Source organism: Pelodiscus sinensis, chromosome 12 (genome assembly GCF_049634645.1).
Source record: "Pelodiscus sinensis isolate JC-2024 chromosome 12, ASM4963464v1, whole genome shotgun sequence".
NCBI lineage: Eukaryota > Metazoa > Chordata > Testudines > Trionychidae > Pelodiscus > Pelodiscus sinensis.
The window spans coordinates 5,144,250-5,163,485 of NC_134722.1; the positions used below are offsets into that span (position 1 = coordinate 5,144,250).

At 46.3% G+C, this 19,236-nt stretch overlaps 2 protein-coding genes across 2 annotated transcripts in view; both read left to right on the plus strand.

The window, feature by feature from the left end:
- SLC7A5 (solute carrier family 7 member 5) overlaps positions 1-9,340 on the plus strand; it is a 61,291-nt gene extending 51,951 nt beyond the window's left edge. Inside the window, exons 9-11 of the mRNA XM_025182424.2 lie at positions 2,025-2,202; positions 5,440-9,018; positions 9,154-9,340. Of these exons, the coding sequence (XP_025038209.2) occupies positions 2,025-2,202; positions 5,440-5,495 (234 nt within the window). The 3' untranslated portion in view covers positions 5,496-9,018; positions 9,154-9,340. The remainder of the gene's footprint in view (positions 1-2,024; positions 2,203-5,439; positions 9,019-9,153) is intronic.
- The window catches only part of KLHDC4 (kelch domain containing 4), a 316,137-nt gene that overhangs the window by 182,994 nt on the left and 113,907 nt on the right, over positions 1-19,236 (plus strand). The gene's annotated exons all lie outside the window — the stretch shown is intronic.

Sequence of the window (19,236 nt, forward strand, 5' to 3'; positions counted from 1 at the left end):
GGGGTCGCCCTGCGGACGCGAAGTTTTCCCTTCTGTGCGGCTAGTGGAGGCTTTGTGGGGGTGTTTACAGGAGAGGGGCAATTCTTTTGTGTTCTGGGATGCGCAGAGGTGAAAGGAAAGTGGATGTGCAGCTCTGGCAAGAGCCAGCTGAGCTGCGGCAAGAGCCAACAGGGAGCTATTGAAAGAGCAGACCAGGACCTGGGTTGCTGTAAGAAATGTGAAGTTCCTTTCATTGCTGAGGATTTGACTTCAATGTATAGGAATTCCCCCCTCAGCAGTAAAGCTGAGAAAATCTGTGCAGGGAGGAGCGGAAAATGCAGCTATTTTACTATGTGGAGGGAAGTGCAACTTTATAGCAAGCCAAGCTAAATGTGGACAAACAGAAGCTGGTGTGAAATTCGTGGCTGGTGTCAAACTGGTTCCTGAATCCACAAACTCTGCCTCGGCTGTGCTTATTGGCTCCCTCGTCAGCCTAGGGGCCCAGGGCTGAGACAAAGGGATAATAGAAATTCACTCCATGCCAGGTGAGGTAACTTGACAGGCAACACATAGAAAAATTCTCTGCTAAACCTGCACTAGGGATTAATAGCGAAGGACGTCAGCCCGGGTGGCTCTCGATCAAACGCTTCATACCAGCGTGAAATCGACTTTAAAGTATTTGTTTAAAAAACAAACGACGTGAAAAAGAACTCGTCCTCTGCTACCGCAGCAGCACAACGGGCCGTCTGGTTCGAGGCCAAGATCACATCAAGCACTGGAGTCAGTCGGCCCCCGTGCTCTGCAGCCATCCTTAGAGTCTAAGTGTATTCAAATCCACCCCGAGCTCCAGGCGGCCAACGTTACAGAACCTTCCCAGAGCAGTGCTCCCGAGACAGCTCTGAGCAGGCTGGGGTCAGCTCCCTTGTTTGAAGAGTGCTGCCGTGTTCTACCCGCTGGGAGAGACTCGTTGCTCCGTCCTCAGCAGGGAGCTGCCGCTGTCGCTGAGGGAGAAATGCCCCTCCCCCTACCAGGCAGCTCCGTGCTCAGCAGCTCTGAGCCCCTGGGCGGGGCCCATTAAGCAGCTGCGGAGTCGTGCTGCACCGCAACTTAGGCGAGGTCAGTCCTGGGTAGGAAAAAACTACGCAAATTGCCTCTAGATGGGGCCAAATGGTAGAAAAGCCTCCTCTTTCGGAGGAGCCCTTGTTCCGTGTAGAACGAGGTATACAGGGCTCCCCGAAAGAGTGCGTTTCCTCTTCCAAGAGCAAACACGTTCTCTGGTTGTGGCGGAATTTTTCCTCTGGTATCCCGGAAAAACACGCCAGTCTAGACGTAGCCTTAGAGGGACCTTGCCCTCCACTCTTGCGGCTGCCCCTGCCCAGAGGAGCCTGAGGCTGCGCCAGATGCCATGTGGAAGCGGGTGCTGCTCCAGATGAGTCACTTGATTGTTCGGACCGTACGGGCCACCCAGACAGAAGGGACGTTGGTAGGAAGAAGCCCAGAGCATTGAGCTTAGATTCTCTGCTGGAGGAATCTGCCAGGGGTGCCCTGAGCTGGGACCCGACAGAGAGGACAGTTCCGGGTCCCTCTACCATATCCCCTTAAGGGCTGAGACTCAGATGTGAGTGGAGTCCAGAAAGTTCCCCAGCTGAGGTTAGCGATCAGGCACCTTTGGTAGGGGAAAAAAAGAGGCCAGTGATGCTAACCACTAGGCCATCCAGCCCTCCAAATGCCCTGTTTATGTCTTCTGTAAACGGGGGGGGGGAGGAGGGGTGATAATACTTCTACCTCTCCGGGGGGTTGCCACAATTGTTTGATGAAGAGCGTCACATCTTCCCCAGGGAAATCCGCGGTCTCGTTCACAGGTGCGAGCTGTCAGGCATGTCCTCTGCAAAGGGTCTGTCTCCACATCCCAACTCTCTCCCACCCCCAGGTCAGAACCTGGCAGGCACGTCGTAGGGAGATACTCACAACTGAAGTGTAACTTGCCTTTGCTTCCGAGCCCCCTTGGCTAATGTCCCACAACGTTGCTTTTATCCTTTGTCCAGGTTAACCTCTTGCTGCCCATCTTCTTCATCCTGGCCTGCTTATTCCTGATCGTGGTCTCCTTCTGGATGACGCCGGTGGAATGCGCCATCGGCTTTGCCATCATTCTCAGCGGGATCCCTGTGTACATGTTTGGGGTCTGGTGGAAAAACAAACCCAAGTGGATCCTCCAGGGCATCTGTAAGTGCTAACCAGGGGCATCAGCCTTGGCAGGGGGCAGCATTGGCTCCATGAATAATGTTTGGCTCTTACTGAGCCGCGCGGAGGCGGGTAGCACTGGCTGTCATATTGCCACGGCCTAGAATGGCTTTCAGGAGTCACTGGTCAGGAGTTGGGCAGCTTGTCAGCCCCAGCTCTGGAGTGATCTGTTGTAAGGGCAAATCACAGACCAAACGCAGGCCACTTTTTGCGCCCTCCCTCCCCCAACAGAGAAATGTTGGGATATTAATTTCCAGTGAGCTGCTGAGACTTCCTTTTTCCTGTCGTTGCTTCATTAACCGAGGAAAATATCCTGCTGGGTGAAGTGGGAGGGGGGTGGGGATACAGTGTGAAAATCTGAGTGCGGTGGGGCTAATTCTAACGAAGGCAAGATCAGAATTAGCCCCCACATGTCGCATACACTGGGGGGGAAGGGGTGACAAAAGTGCTGTCGACATGCAAAAGTGAAAACGGGTCAAACCGTTTTTTCTGTCGCCCATTGTTGACATGTCATGGCCACATTGCTAGGTCCCCTGTCAACAGACAGAGCAAAGGAATGTTGGCAGTGTGGTAGGAAGGCAGAGCTGATCTCTGTGCTTCTTGGGATTCCCTCAAAGTTCTCCCACAGCCTCTTCAGCTGCTGTGAGCAGTATCGTGAGTAGCTCTGTGAGCTCTCTGTGCTGAGGAATGTCAAAGCAGCACAGCCGTCTCTCCAGCCCGCCCCTTCTGGCAGGGCAAGACAGGAGAATTCCAATGATTTGGTTTTTTGGTTGTTCCCCAAACAGAGCTGCTCACTCAGCTGTCCGATACTTCCCGGAGCTTTGAAAGTGGTAGGGGGGGAGAGGGGCGCATGCTTGCAGGGCAGCAGAGATCACAAAACATTGAGCAGAACCATCAGGTCAAGCACTGTGGGATACTGGCGGAAGCTAGTTCTCTCGACCAAACAAACAGCAGAGTCTGCACTGGCTCTTTTCCAGCAATAAAGGGAAGGGAAAAGACAAAAGTCTCTCCCCAGGTGGAAGATTTTTTTTGTTGCCAAAACTGGGTGTTTTTCCTAACACAAGTTGCATTGGAGTGTAAATGCTCTCGCTGTTTTGTCGCCAGTGTAGACAAGGCGTGTCCTGGTCCAGTCAATACTTCCCTTGCTCTCTGTGTAACAGCACAGCCTGGGAAGGGGAATAATAACTTGGTAGATTCTTTGGGGAGCTTTATTGATAAGGTCTCCCTGTAACATAGGTGTGTCTCAGCTGTCAATGCCTGCACCACGGTGAATGTTCAGGGTGGAAAGCTCTCTGCCAGGCACTCCCTCAGCTCTCTGTCTGAACAACTGATTCAAGAGAGTTAAGCTGTGTTGTCTAAGTAACTAAACTCCACCATCTGTCTGTTACTGATACAGCTGGCTGACCTAGAAAAGCAGACAAGCAGAAATGCCAAACCTTATCTGGGTGCTTTTAATGAACAAAAAAGAGCTTTTTAACCGTGCTCATGACTTTTTTTTTCAATTCTAAGTATCAGGCTTAGCTCTTGGTAAAGCTATTTCCACAGCAACTGAGTTGCAAATTAGCATATTAATTATGTTCCACCAGGATAGGCTTTTAAGCAGAGAAGAGAGGAAATAGCTGAGGAACACAGAATAAGAAATCTGACAAGTGTTGGACTGACACACATGCGTCATATGCCCACATATGTACTAATATAATGTAGATAATCTGATCATTAATTGTATCTGCCATGATTGTCTTATGTGCAGAGAACACTCAGTGTAGTAGTGAGGGTACAGAACCATTTGAAACACTTCTAAAAGATTCTGTCAAGGTAATTTAGGATTAAAATAAACCTTACAATTTATTACCCCACTTAGAAGTTCACAATTGAAATATTTCCTTGTTAAATTTCCTGCTCCTCCCCCTGTACCCCCATCCTGATGTGACATTGTGCACGTGCTCACCTATTTTGTTGTGCATAAGTGGTAGTCTGCACATTCTGATTTGCCCTTGTGTTGATTGCGTGTGACAGCACAACGCTGCCGTGTTTTTAAGGAAAATGCGTGTGCAGGATCAGCTATTCAAAACCATCAAGCAAAAATGCTGTCTCAGGACATGGCTGCACTATTAATGTGACTGTGCAGGAATGGCTCGTACTGTTCTGAAATCTGGGCCCAAATTCATTTATATATATACACTACACTACACACAAACACACACACACACACACACGCAGAAATACCCAGCGTCGCCCGGGGAAAATATAGTAAAATATCAGTGGGCCCAGTTGACGCTCTGGGGGAACCAATTTTGAAATATTATCAATCCAGTTATATAAGTTAGGAAATCAGTAGTATCGGTTCAAAATTTTGTGTTTCTAGCACTTGCCGTTTCAGAGATCTTTCAGGACAAACAAACTTTCTAAAATATTTATAAGATTAGCATTGTGAATGATTAACCAGTTAACCTTACTGGGTGATGCTTACCATAATGGTTAACTAATGGGCTGGAGCAGCCCCCCCACCCACTGTAGGCAAGAGTGCTTCAGCCCGGAGGGGCCTGCTGCAGGCGGGGGTGCTCCATTTCCTCCAGAGTAGCCCTGACATGTGGCAGGCCCACTGTGCCACAGACAGGGGCGCTCCAGCCCGGCCTGAGCGGCCCCCGTCTACAGCTGGCCCAGCTTGGCCTAAGCAGCCCCCATTTGCTCCTGTTTAATCGGTTATCTGGTTAAACATAATGTTTAACCATTAACTGATATATAATATAATATAATATAATATAATATAATATAATATAATATAATATAATATAATATAATATAATATAATATAATATAATATAATATAATATAATATAATATAATATATGCAGTAATAACTGATGATTCCCAGGAGTGTGCAGTTAATAAGACTGGGTATAGAAATGACCCCTTAGTCAATACACATCACCCAATGTAGGTGTCTTGAGTCATTTTTGCTCTGATTGTGCACAAAGTCCTGCTGTTACAGATGGGAGTTGTGGGTAAGGACTGAGGCAGCCATGGCCTGGGTATTTGATTTGCAATGAAGACCTATGTAGTATTTGGGCAAACTCCTTTGAAAGAAAAAAGTGGGACGGCTGCCAAGTCAGGCCATTTGAGGCAGAGGATCATGAAACAAGCGACCAGCTCTCCAGGCGGAAATGAGTAAAACTTGTATTCTGGTGCCTCTAACTTGCTCTTGTTTCCTCTGTTCAGTTTCCGTGACAGTCCTGTGCCAGAAGCTGATGGAAGTGGTTCCCCAAGAGTCTTAAGGAGAAAAAGCAAAGACGTTCGGCTCGGGAAAACGCACAATATTATTTTAAAACACAAAAGAAAATCGTTTCTGATCCCTCATCATTCTCCAAACCAGAAACACTTTGTCAGAGCTGCCACGTCGCTCAGTTCCCACCACTCGGCGTGCCCCCCCTTTCTCCACCCCAACCCCATCACCGCCAACAAGCCAAGCAGCAGAATACCTCTTTGAAGAGGAGTTCGCGGGGTACAAATTTAGTCTAGGAAGAGGTGTTTCCATAGGTAACGTCAGAAGGCTCCAGCACATCCGGTTACAGAGAAACTGATCTGGCACTCTGTGTGTGTATGTGTGATGGCCAGACTTCAGTTCTGTTTGTGCTTTCTTTGTTGCCATCTTTTAATTTAAGGTTAGCATTTCATTTTGGCATGACAGAGGCTGCAGCCAAACCTGCCACAGGAAGCTGAAATTCCAGGGCAGTCCGTGTAGCCCATCTGCTTGTGCAGGGACTGGGATTCCACACTGCCACCGGGCTACAAAACAGTCCTCCAAGTCCTTCTGTTTCAGATGCAACAAACCTAGCCCCCTTACCAAGCGGGATCGTCAGAAGACTAAACACTCGTAGGCCCAAATAGATTAAACAAATGGACTGAAATAGACATGATGCTGATATTAAACAAGGCCTTGCACTGAAGTTCAACTGGATCCCCGGCCCTTCTTTGCTGCCCTAGATTAATTTTTTTATTATTCTTATTTGTAGTGATACTAAAAACTGTACTCCATTGGCTATATGGTTTTGGGTTTCCCCACCACCATCTCAGGACCTCCACATGTTTCTCCTTTTCACTGACTTAAAATAAATATTGACAAAATTTTAGAGAGGTTTGCAAAGCAAAGATTATTCGAGAGGCGTGGGTTGATATTGGCACACACAAATCTACTCTGCTGGATGGTTTGGAGCTTGCCAATGAGGTGTCCTGGCAGTGATGCCCAAAAGTCCAGGGGGAAGCTGCATTCGTGTTTCAGAGAGCATGGGGCACTGCACAGGTCTTTTGATTTCAGGCTGCTGCTGAAAAGTGCAAACTGGATCACGCCCAGTAGCCTGTGTTTTGCTGTTCAATCTTAGCCCTCTTGATGGTTAGGCCAGTATACCAACCTGCTTTCCTACCTACCCTACTGCTATTGTTATCCTTGAGTACCAGGAATCTACTCCTGCAAATTAGGACTGGGCTCCCAGTATGGGTCCAAAGGGCAGCGTTTCATGGGACGTTTAATCTGCCCTATGGGGAAATGAGCACAATGGGTGCACTCTCCATTCTCCTGAAGATGGGTTCGATGCAGTCACATACGGTGCCGTGCCAACAAGTGGCACTGTCCATCAGCATTCAGGGTAATTGATGCTTGCTCTTAAGTCACACTGAGAAGGTTTGGATGGATTCTCCTAGCTGACACCCAGAGATTGCATGCCAGCAGATTGGCTGCTGTGATGGCTTTATTAACGCCATACTAACTATGTTTCATCTAGAAATGTATTGAGAGGAGAAGGAAGGAAGTACGTTTGAGGTGGCGCGTCCCCAAACCGGAGAGCCTCCAGGGCTACCCATCTACCATCACTTTGACATTCTGTTTCTCTTGCGGCTCCTAGAAGTGATGCCCTGGAAAAGTGCTTCTGTCTGTAAAACGGCAGTCCCACATTCTGGCTAGCTGGCGTTGGACCTGCTTTTCAGGAAGTTCTCTGCCTTCCAGAGGTGGGCACTTTGAATGTTGAGCAGGATCTGCAGTATCACGGTCCATGTGAATGTCTCTCTCTGCTTTTTGGGTGACCATAGGGAGCCAGCTTTCCTATTCCAGCTTTATAGACTCTGATGCTTGCGTACAGATGCTGTAACCTGCTACATTCCCACATAATCAGGAGCTTTCCCTTAAGGACTGTATTGCTTCCTTACCTAAAAAAGCTGTCTCTTTAGGAAGATACAGAGTCCCTAATTGTATAATGAATTATATTGAACTCATCTGTGTTGATGGTGATGTTCTCTTTTAAAAGCAAACACTTATTTTCCTTAGGTGAGCTGTGCCGGTCTCTTCCAGAGTCTTTATGCTTTTGCCTGGCCATGCATCCTTAGAAAATGGTAATTAAACTTGTGCCCTGCCGTATGGAGTTTTTTGTTTTGTTTCAGTAAGGCAAGCTTCTTTTGAAGCAATAACCCCGTCGAGTTAATGGCTTAATACACTGCCTCTGTCAGGTGCCTGTCTGCTTTCTTTTGCATTTGTGCACTGTCCTTTCATGAATCTGTTTTGCCAAGAGGCTAGGCAGCTTGTTGCGATTCCAGACAGCCGCGTCTCCTAAGACCATCTGTAAAAAATGACCAGTGATTGTTGTTGAATCAACAAGTTATATAAGCGGCATTGTTGCGGCATTAAAAAAAACATTTTGTTCTTAGAAAGTACGTTTGGAAGAGTGGCTTGTTTATTTTTCCTGTAAAACCTCCCCCTGCTAGGTCACTCCTCCAGTTCGACCTGGGTCAGTAATGACACAGTCAGTAGATATTCAGCTGTGGAGCTATGTGCAATGAGTTGATAGGGTCTCAGATCCATTTCTAGTGGACAAGTGTCTGCGTGACCCTCTCCTGGACCATGGAATCTGAGCTTTTCTTTTTCCTTCTCTTCCAGATCAAGGTTGAGGTGCTTTGGCAGGACAACAAAGGACTGCTTGCACTAACATTGCCTGAGCTGCCAGTACCTCTGCTGCAGATAGAGCATCTGAGTCAATCTGACACCTCTAGCGAGTGCTATATTTCCTGTTAGGGTTTAGTGTTCTTAGGGCCAGCCACATGGAATACCCTGCTTGAATTTCTGGATCTGCGCTCTAGCTCCCTTGGCTAGCAGGGATTTCAAGTGCCATGTAGGTAACACTAGAATTATCTGCGGGGGGAGGAGAGAGGGTTTTTCATCTCTCACTCACCGCAAGCTGAAATTAAATGAGTAGCTGTGCCGAAGCCACAAAGAGTTCTGATCTAGCGACAGAGTTTTGGGGTTGTTTGAACCCATCTCTAAACTAGCATCAGGAGTGAATAATAGATGAAAATGGTTTTCCTCTTGTTTAACCTTTACAACTTACGTTTAAAGAGGGATTTTCACACTGGAGAGTTTGTTTTTGTTTTTTGTTTTAACTTGTGTTACTTAAAATCACGACCTACAGGCTTCTCTTGGATCACTTTCCTTCACTACAGCCACTAACTGCGAAGAATTTTCTCTTCTGTCAGTCTGCTTGCTCCTGCGGTGAAATCACAATGCTCCATTGTGACATCACCATTGTTGCTACATGGCAATAACAGTGTCATAAACGCAGATGTGCTGTATCCCCACAAGATGATGGGTATGCCAAGGCTGAAATCTCATTCTGAGTTTTTCCAGTCTGCAAGTGCATCTTTGAGGGACCAGATGGATTGATTGTCTTGGAAGGAAATCACACACAGTCCTCTTCGTCCTGAGGATAGTGGCCTAGATATGTGTATTTCCTGGAGTCAGGGGGGGAATGGATAAAGGTAAAAACTGAATTAATATGGGGGGGAGGAAGGGGTTGAAAGCAGTTTTGGCAAAGAGAAGAAATTCTTGTCACACATATGAATGCTGTCAGCAGAATCTACATCCCAGTGCTAAGATGCATTACTATCATTCAGAAGCTTAGAGATGCCAGCTTTGAGACTGGATGCGCGAAGCTAAAGTTTGGTGTGAGAGGAGAGAGTACATCGATGAAAGACCTCTGCTGCCTTTCGGATCAAAAGTCGGGTGATGTGTCAGAACGGGCATGAGTTGCTGACCGAGGGTTTGGAGAGACTGTTGGCATATAAAATCATCTAGACTAGACATGGCTTTGCCTGGGATCATTCATTCTGTTGTATGTTCTGGGTGACCCAAAACAGGAGGAATACACACACACACACACACACACACACACACACAAAACCACATGGAAAGCGCCATTGTTACTTGTAACATACTAATAACTATTGATGTTGCAGCTTAGTAAATTTCCCCGATCAGTGACGTATCTTGTCAACAAATTTTATAGGATAGTGTTGTGCAGTTGTGACCCCCAACTGCTGAAGCTTACTGTGGTTTTAATGGAATAGAGTATATGGGATCATGGCTGTAGAACACTGTGGTGTGTGTGTGTGTGTGTATGTGTGCATGTGTATATATATATATTATAAGTGGTTGCTGTGAATTACGTAGCTCTCTTGGTGACGTACTAACACCCCATCAACTATAAATATTAGGATGTAGCTAGTTTTTTAAGATTAATTGCAGGGAAATAATTGTCACTCAAGGTTCATGCAACTTTGCCTTATTGATACCAAGAGGGTAAGGAAGAACTGTCCTTGATTTAATGGGCATGTTCCCCCTGGCATTATAAATTCTGGAGAGAAGGTGAATTATGGTGGGTGGTCGTGTTTAAAAAAAAAAAGTTATCTGGGCTCCTTGTTAAACTTCTTGCAGTAGTTTTATCATTTTCCCCTCCTGAATGGCATGTTGTACTAAACAGGGTTTTATTTTTAGAGGCACCCACTGGAATACCTTCTTGTTGTCCAGAAAACTTTAAAGATCATCCCATTTGATTGAAACCTGTATTAAATTGCTCTGTTGTTCTTCCCTGCTTCAGTCACTGCCAACAGCTGAGGTGGGTGTATCGCTGACATTCCTCAGCATGGCTTGCTCGGACTCGGTTTGTCTCTGGTACTGGATTGGGACAGAAATGGAAAGACTGGGGTGCTGGGAACAGGCTGTGATGATTAATGAAAACTACTGATTCATAAATAGCGAGGCTGTTGGCAGTCACTGAAAGGAAAAAGTGTCCTAGTGATTTGAAGATGTGGCTGGAATGCATATTTAGGTTAGTCTGAACAAGACAGGGTCATTACCAATGTCTCTGGGATGTCTTTTGCCTTTTGACTGGGAAAACCCCCTGACACATTAAACAGACGTTACAGTATTCTGTGGTAATATTTCCAAATATTACAAAACACTAGAAAGCCACTACTGTGGGGCATGGCAGTATTTTCTTAAAAGGGTTGTGTAACTCCCCTTTCAGTGACATCAAAGGGAAGGCTAAAAGAACTGTTGAACCACTACGATTTTTTTATTATTTAAACAATAGAGAAACAATGTTCTTAAAGTTTGGGTTCTCTCTTCCAGCTGAAAAGAGGCAGGCTGGCAGTGAGCTGGCTTTCATTTCCTCTAGGACCTTTGCTGATGCTCATGCACTGAGCTGTCTGACATTTTTTACATCAGCAGGACATGCTGGAGTCCATTACAGCCTTGTATTCACTCTGGGAGCCTGCAGAGTAGCTGCTTTATCCAGCTGCTGGAAGTGGTATCCTCTTGTGAGGACAATGGAGTTCAAGGTATTAATTGCAGGCCAAAGCTCCATACTCCTTCAGGTGAAACTCCCATGGAAGTTCTCATGCTCCGTGAGATGCTGAATTTTTCGTGGAAGCTGGGCCCAGTTGTGGCCCGGATAAATTTGTTCGCTTGACTTCCGTGGGAATTTTGCCTGCGTGAGAATAGTCTAAAGTGGGATGGTGGGGCCTGATCATGAAAGATGCCTAGCTCCTCTGTTCACTGGGAGTCAGGGGCTTAGTCTCATCTTGGCTCAGTCCAGAGCAGGGCTCACCGTTCTCTCTGTTGCAGCATTGGGGGGCGGTAGCGTATGTAGATAGGCCCTGGTTGCTGCCAGTGGTCTAAGCAAGATGTCGATCAGATGTTTGAACAGGGTTAATGCACTCACGGTAACGCCGGCAGCCCATCTAATTGGGCTCTCGGTGTTTCTAGCCCGGGGAAAGTTGAACCTCGTGTTAGATGGCTCTTTGGAGACATGCTGTTCACAGGTCCTTTCCTTAGCAGCTCTTTATCACTCTTGTTCCTTGCATTAGAAAGGATGTTGCTCCCTCCAGTTATAGCATTTTAAGACAAAAAGCAATTATTTTTTTAAATATTGAATTAATTTGTAAAAGGCTAAAAGAGACGTACCTAAATTATTCCCTTTGTGTGACGTTGACCCCAGCACAGAGGGTCTGCACCGTGTCTTGCGTGCCATACTCAGTCCCATGTGGAGGGGCCAAACGATGCAGATACCTTTGGGTCTTCTGCACTGTGGTGAATGTCACGCATAGGGAGATGTTTGCCCTTGTATGTTCAGAAGGATAGCGCGAAAACTTAAGTCCCATTTAAACCTTTATAGGGAAGTTTTAAGTGGCGTGTAGGCCTCGCGCTGGCCTTCAGAACAAAACCCGGGTGAATGTTACACCTAGTAAATCATCTGACTTTTCAGAAATGTCTTGCTTTTTAAAGTTTATATAAGTTTTTTTTGTTTGTTGTGGTTTTTGTTTTTAATTTTTTTAACGAACATAAATGGAAATCTAGATCTAAGTTAGGATTTTGTTGCTCCTGATTGCTTTTTTTAAAAAAGTACTAACTTTATGGTTGCTCTAGAATTTGTGTTTACTTTAATGGGTAAATATATTTAATCTTGATATTTCTACAGTAAGTGCTGTCTATTTACAATGTTTGCGTTTCTGTCAACGTGGATATTCCCAGATTGATCTAGAGTGCTGCTCCATCAGTCATTAGTAATTTAATCAGATTTTCTTGTAAAATGAGATGTCTAATGCGATGTATTATTTTTCTCTAGTATATTAACACGTCTGTTACATTAGAATGTTTTGGTTTTTAATGGATCAAAGAAATATGAATTATAATTGTTGTTGCTGGTCTTTGCCTTGAAAAAACTTTTATTTTGCAAAAGATTGCCTGCTTTGTCTTTTTAATCATGAATCTAAAGACGTCATCCTACATGGATCACTAAATTGCATTCTCAAGAGTTTTTCTTGAAGATGGGTGTTAGTCTAGTAATATAATGTAACAAAAATAATTTGCACTCCCATGTCAGTTTCATTCAGAGGATCTCAAAGACACACAGACATGAGGCTTTTTCTTGTATAACTCCCTTGTCAACCATGTATTATGAGCCCCATTTTACAGATGGGAAAAGGAAGACAAAGAAAAGTGGCATGATGGATAAGTCAGTGAAGTCTGTGCTGAGGCTCCTGCAGCTCCTGAGTTTTGAACCATGTGATCATTGTTGGTTTCTCTGGCCAAGTCTACACTAGACCTGCAAGGTCAGGTTAAGGTGTGTAACCCCAGCTACATAAAATATATAGATGGAGTCAGCTTACATTAAACCAAGCTTAGCACCATCTTCACAAATGCTCCCATCAGCTTCTTTTACTTCTTGGAACTGCAGGGAATACCGGCATCAACCAGTGCTGTCCTCAGCATTTGACTAAGTGGATCTTAACTAGACCCACTAAATCAAATGCCAGAATATCAATCTCTGGTGTGGCAACTAAAGACATAGCCTATGTGTTCTGATAGAAGGAGCTAGCCTTGTCAATGAGAGGGAGAAATCTGGAAAGCAATAGTTATGAAAGAGACCTAGACTGAGACATTCTCATGTGATAAAAGTAGCCCACTCCTCAAAAAAGCCCTCTGCATGTTTGGGCAGCATAAACAGAGAGATGGAGTCTGCAGTTGGGAAGAGCTTGGTAGAAACATTTCTGCAAACTGGAGGGAAATTCAGAGAAAAGCAATAAAAAACGTTAAGTCTACTTGATGATATATGAGGTGAAATTAAAGGTGTTAGATATGTTAGCTTGGCTAAAAAGACAATAAAAGTAGGTCATGACATGAGCCTACGCAGCGCTTTTTTTGTTAAAAAAAAAAAAAGTAGGTCACGACATGAGCCTACACAGTGCTTTTTTTGCTTTAAAAAAGGTGCTGGTACTCCAGGGGAAAAGTTGTTGAGCAAAAAAAAGGGGGGGGGGGGGGCGCGACTGGCATTGCCCTTTTAAGACACGCGGCCCAGCCTACTGTCAGACATTTCCGTACAGAGGCGCCAGTACGCTCCGTTCTTTCCAGGTAAGCTCTGATTGGAGGTGCCGGTACTGCGTCTGGAGGTGCTAGTACTGCGTACCGGCCAGTACCGTTACAAAAAAAGCATTGAGCCTACAAATTCATGACAAGGTGAACACTAATGAGAAAGGGGAATTTGTTACAATGGGACTGGTGAGTATAACACAAATGTAGATGGAATAAATAAAGGGATAATTAGGCTGAATAAATTAGTGCAAGGATAATAAAATATAGGGGTGATGAAATTTACGAAAGGGATAATTGAGACAGGCAAACTGTCAGACAGATACATCAGGCAGTGCAGTAGTCCCTAAGGAAGTGATGGACAGAGCCCCACACGGATACAAAATTCATAACCATAGCCACAAAAATGAGTTACGTGCAGATATCCTTAAATGCGCAGGGTTCTGGATACAAACATGAACTATGGATACGGATATAAAGCAGATATCCACGGATTTGCAGGGCTCTAGTGATGGAAGTTCCACTTGCAGCTAAACTAACGGAAACTCTAACCAATGAGTTCTGTCATCCAACTGTACTGTGCAAGACACAAACGTGGGTGCCTTGGAAACGCAATGCAAGTAAATATGCACTCCCCACTCCAGTCACCCCTAGTTCTGCTGGAGAACAGCTTGTGGGTCTTCAGCAGCGGGTACTGTCCTATTGCAACCTAAGTCCCTGCCAGCTATTTCAATAGCTCCCTGCTGGCTTTTGCATCAGCTCTTGTATCAGGGCTCACCCCCTTACTTTTACCTCTGTGCTGTCAGCTTTTAATTAAATGCATGGGGCTACTGAATCTTTAACCAAGGCAGCCTTTCAACCTGGTGTTCATGAGGTGGTGAAACGAAATAGGCAAAACTAAACCAAAAAAACAAAACCTGATTTTAGACAGGCCCACACACGCGCTGCTCAGTTGTGTACAGATTCTACTCTCATGATGGTATCACTTTGCTGGTTCCCTGTCACCCTGGTTTTGCTACAAGACCTGAATTTTGAATTGGCGAGGAAGGAGTGGCCACACCTTTTTCCGCGGCATAAATAGAAAGAAAGATAAAAGGGCAGGACTCTTGTTTGTTTTTCCCTTTTCAGGGCACCTTTGACTTCTCCATGAGTAACTGTTAGTCCTAGGCAAGCACTGCTGAAGGGTAATGCAGGTTCTCCGAGCAGACGTTATAGCCTTACTGGAATAGTCCCCTCACAGTTTAAGCCAAAGTGGCCACTTTCATGTGAAAACACTATAATACAGGGGTTTCAAATGGGCCATCTAGGCCTTGAGCAGTTCCACAATACAGCCTGTGTGAGGTGACTGGCATACAAGTCCCTGTGACTGTGGGGTAGCAGCAGGGATCGGGCCCCTCCACATTCCCCACGGTGGCAGGAACCATGGGGAAACGGAGCAACACAGCAGCCTCTTCTCCACTCCACTGCCATCTCCCAGGTCAGCCCAGTTGCTCCTCTTCACTACTAGAAGCCTCTCTAGCCACGCTGCCAGTGATGGTGGCTGAGGTGCTGGAGGAGGGAGGAGGGTTTAGTCGTCCAGAGAGGTCAGAAATGGTCTGGTGACACATGAGAGGGGAGTACGCAGCGCCCCCCCCCTTCCACAGACCACTGCCAGGGGGGTGCCCACTGCCCCAGTAGGAGTTGAGCACTGGCCCTAAGGGAAATTGAGTTTGAAACCCTGTTATAACAATAATTAAGTGGGAGGTGTGGAAGAATAAGCCAACCTTTTCTTGGGTACACCCTTCAGGCGAAATAACTCGGCATTAGCCTCTTATGCGTACATAGCAATTTTCAGCATATCAACCCAAGGAGCACTTTGTATTTAATTTACAGTTCTCTTTCTTCATGCTCCACCTCCTGGAAACAAATCTAATACGAGCACACATCTCCATGCTTTTCTGGTGAGTAGGCTGCAAACAGACACTGTGAAAACGTTGCCAGCTGTTAATTTCCAAAATCTCTGTATCACGGGGGTGCACTAAAGTATAAGGAAAGTATCTGGAAAAATAGGTGACTTTTTTCAATAACAGGAGTGAGTAATAGCTGCAGGAATAACCTTTTAGAGGGAGGCAGAGCTGTTCTGTCCATAGGACAGTTTGCGGCAACTGCCCCCACGCTGGGTTCTGTTCCTGCCTCTGCTGTGGGGCAAGTCCTTTCCCATATGTAAATTGACACTACCCCAAGTGTGTGAAAGTGTTGTTATTCATTATTTGTATTACCATTGTGCTTAGGGATATGTCGTCACTAAATGGAAGATCAATGCTACCATGATCCATCTTCTGGAGTTCAATTTAGCTGGTCTACTGAAGACCTGCTAAATCGAACTCAGAAGGCACCCCTAACAATGGCCATTGCTCCTGGTTCTGCAAGGAGTAAGGGAAGCAACCGGGAGCATTTGCTCCTGTCAGCCTTCTGCGATGCAGTCAGCGGGGAATCTCGAAACAAGGTAAGTTGACGCCAGCTACATAATTAACCCTGACTGTAGACCAGGCCTAGAGTTCCTATTCGTATATTGGAACTCCATTGAATTAGATGCTGTACAAATTAGAACAAAGTCAGTATCCCTGCTTGAAGGGTTGTGCAGTCAAACCTCTTTGAGATCCACACCTGAAAACAGCTATTTGAGAGCTAGACATTGCCAATGTCACTGTGAAGCTTCATCAAATGTTCACATCTCAGGTTACCAGCTGAAATCTGTAACTGCAGAGTCTGGTCTTAGCATTTTAACTCTTCCATAGCGAGGGTGAGACCAGGACCGTGAGAAAAGTCTGCTACGTTCAGTGCCTCTTTTAGCTAGATCCTTCCTTAATGGACTGCCTTGCAAGGTGCCTCGCTCCTACATGAAATGAATTCCGCCAGCATGTTGTTGCTGAAAGTGCATTCATACTTGGCGCTGAGTTGTATGTGGGCTCCTCTTGTCTTAGGGCCTTGCTCAAATATGCATTGCAGGCAAATTGTCCCTGGATTTGGATCAGTTGACACCCCACTCGAGTACTATCCAATTACCCATCACTTATTATTCCAACGGTCGTTGTGCCTGCAGATATTTGAATGGCTGTACAGCTAATCAGAAGCTCGTGGGTAAGCATTAGCATCAGAATGCCGCAAGAGTCCATAGACCACTAGGACAAAATAACAGTAAGAGAAGCGATTTGTGAACGATTTCAAAGAAAACAGCCCACTTCTAGTTTGCATGAAGAGCTCTTTAGCGAACCAGCTTTTTTTAAACAAGCTGTCTGCCTCTGTTTTGAATCCTTACCCTATGTGGGCATGGGAGTTACACCGCAGCCTAGTTTTGTCTTTTCTGGGAGTAACATTCTGACATAACTCACAAGTTTACAGTTCTTCTGTGGTCTTTTAAAAATCTCACCTATTGCTTGCAGGTTATTGGTGGGATTTTCAAAATGCCAAAGGGTGCATGTCTCATTACAAGCAGACACAGATGTTTTTAATGCCTGTAAGGGCCCCATTTTCAATGGCATTTAGTGGCCTAAAGATGCAGAAAGGTGTCTAGTGGGATTTTCAAACATGTTTCACAGGTTAGGTGCCTAGCTCTCTCTCTGGGCACCTCAATATCTTTGAAAATCCCACCTTATGTGTGTGTTTTTGTCTTGTACAATGGTTTGATCTAGGTGAGCTCTCTAGCAGCAACAACAGTGTGAAGCAGGAGTACCAAAATCAACTTCCATGGCCCTTAAGGGTGACAGAACAAGCTTGGCAGCGTGGACACGTTGTTTAGAAAATCGACCGAATGTGGCTAAATTGGATCTACACTCCTAGGCTACGTCTAGACTGGCATGATTTTCTGGAAATGCTTTTAATGGAAAAGTTTTCCATTAAAAGCATTTTCGGAACAGAGCGTCTAGATTGCCACGGACGCTTTTCCGGAAAAGTGTCCATGGCCAATCTAGACACGCTTTTCCGCAAAAAATCCCCGATTGCCATTTTCGTGATCGGGGCTTCTTTGCGGAAAACAAATCTCAGCTGTCTACACTGGCCCTTTTGCGCAAAACTTTTGTGCAAAAAGGACTTTTGCCTGAACGGGAGCAGCATAGTATTTCCGCAAGAAGCACTGATTTCTTACAGTAGGAAGTCAGTGCTTTTGTGGAAATTCAAGCGGCCAGTGTAGACAGCTGGCAAGTTTTTCTGGAAAAGCGGCTGATTTTCCGGAAAAACTGGCCAGTCTAGGCACAGCCCTAGTGTAGACCAGGCCTAGTTGAGTAATAATGTTCCTGCATTGCCTTAAGATCCATGGATCTGTGACAATGGGTATGTTAGCCAGGCTGTCGCAGCTTGGGGCCAGAAACTGTCCCATTAATCACTGCAGCAGGGAAATGTCCCTTGGTGTGTCTCCATAGCAGCAGGCAGGCAAGCACACCCAGCCCTCCCTGGTGCAGAGTTTTTCTGAGGAAAATTCCAACCTTTTGTTTTCAAACTGCTGTCTAATTAAGAATGACTCATAAGCTGGCGCAATAAATCCCAGCTGTGTCCCAGGCCTTTGCTTGCTTCTGGGGGGGGGGGGGTTTCCCTAAGCTCCATTTCCCTGTCTAAAGTATCTTGCAGTGCCTGATGTCCCTGCAGGCTTCAGGGAGGGAGGCCCAACAGGCATCTGGAAAGGTGTGTTTCCTGGTCCACCTCCCCTGACTGAGGCCTTCGCTGTTAGTTTCCCCTTCACCCCTGACTCTCAGTTTCCCTTCCCTTGGGAAGAAAGAAGCCAGAGAGGAGTAGAGACGCCGGATCCGGTTGGCATCGTCTTAGCAGGGCAGTCTGGTACGGAGTCACCTCAGCCACCCTCTCCCAGCAGGGAAAAAGCTGAGCAGGACTGGAAAAACTGAGTCAATAGCAAGTGGCTTTCTGTCCCTCATCCTCATGAGGCGAGTGACATCAGGAGGGCAGCAATCCAGAGGCAAGATGGTGCCTCAGTCCCTAGAGCTATCACCAGCATGCAGGCTCCAGACACCGGAGTTCGGCCTACTTCATTTCCCCTGAGGCAACCCAATTGAAAAGCACTGGGCACTGCCAAAGCAGGAGTGTCCTCTTCAGACTCTGCCCGTCTGCCTGCTGCCACCTCAATCACAGGTTTTCCCCAAAGTTCCTCTCTGATGCCCTAGGGCTAGGCTGGGACCTCTGGAGGGAGGGGGGGCGGGAAACACAGGCCCCTCTAGCTCATGTGGTAGAGCAGCAGGACCTCCCATCTTTGACAAGCCAGTCTCAGAGCATCAGGTTTTGCAGTAGTTCATGCCCAAATCCCAGAGAGGTCCTTGAAAGATACAGAGAGAGGAGACAATAAGTCCGTATAAATACGTATCCCTCCTCCTGTGCCCTGGAACCAGGGCTGGCTCTAGGCACCAGCAAATCAAGCACGTGCTTGGGGCGGCACATTTCCAGGAGCAGCATTTCCAGGTAAGCCGCCTCCCCCGGCAATGCCCGGCCCCACCCCACCCCGCTGATTTTAAAGGGCCGTGGGAGATGCCACTACTCACTGTGCAGCGCTGGCACCACGTGTGCCTGGAGCCTGCTGGCCACCCTCTGCCTCCTGCTGCTGCCCGGCTCCACTGCCTAATTCGGGTCAGCCCTGCCCGTGAGGGGCCGGGGCGGGGTCGCGGAGGAATGGCCCCGGTGCAGGAAGCGCAGTCTCCCCTCTGGACAGGGCCATGATGAATTAATAGCTTTATTTGAGTTAAAAAGTCCTAAAACTTCTCCTCTAAAAGTATTAGAATTTATAGCAAGAAATGATTTTTTCACTCCAAACACTGCTATAGCATTTCGCATTCTTTTCATAGAATCAT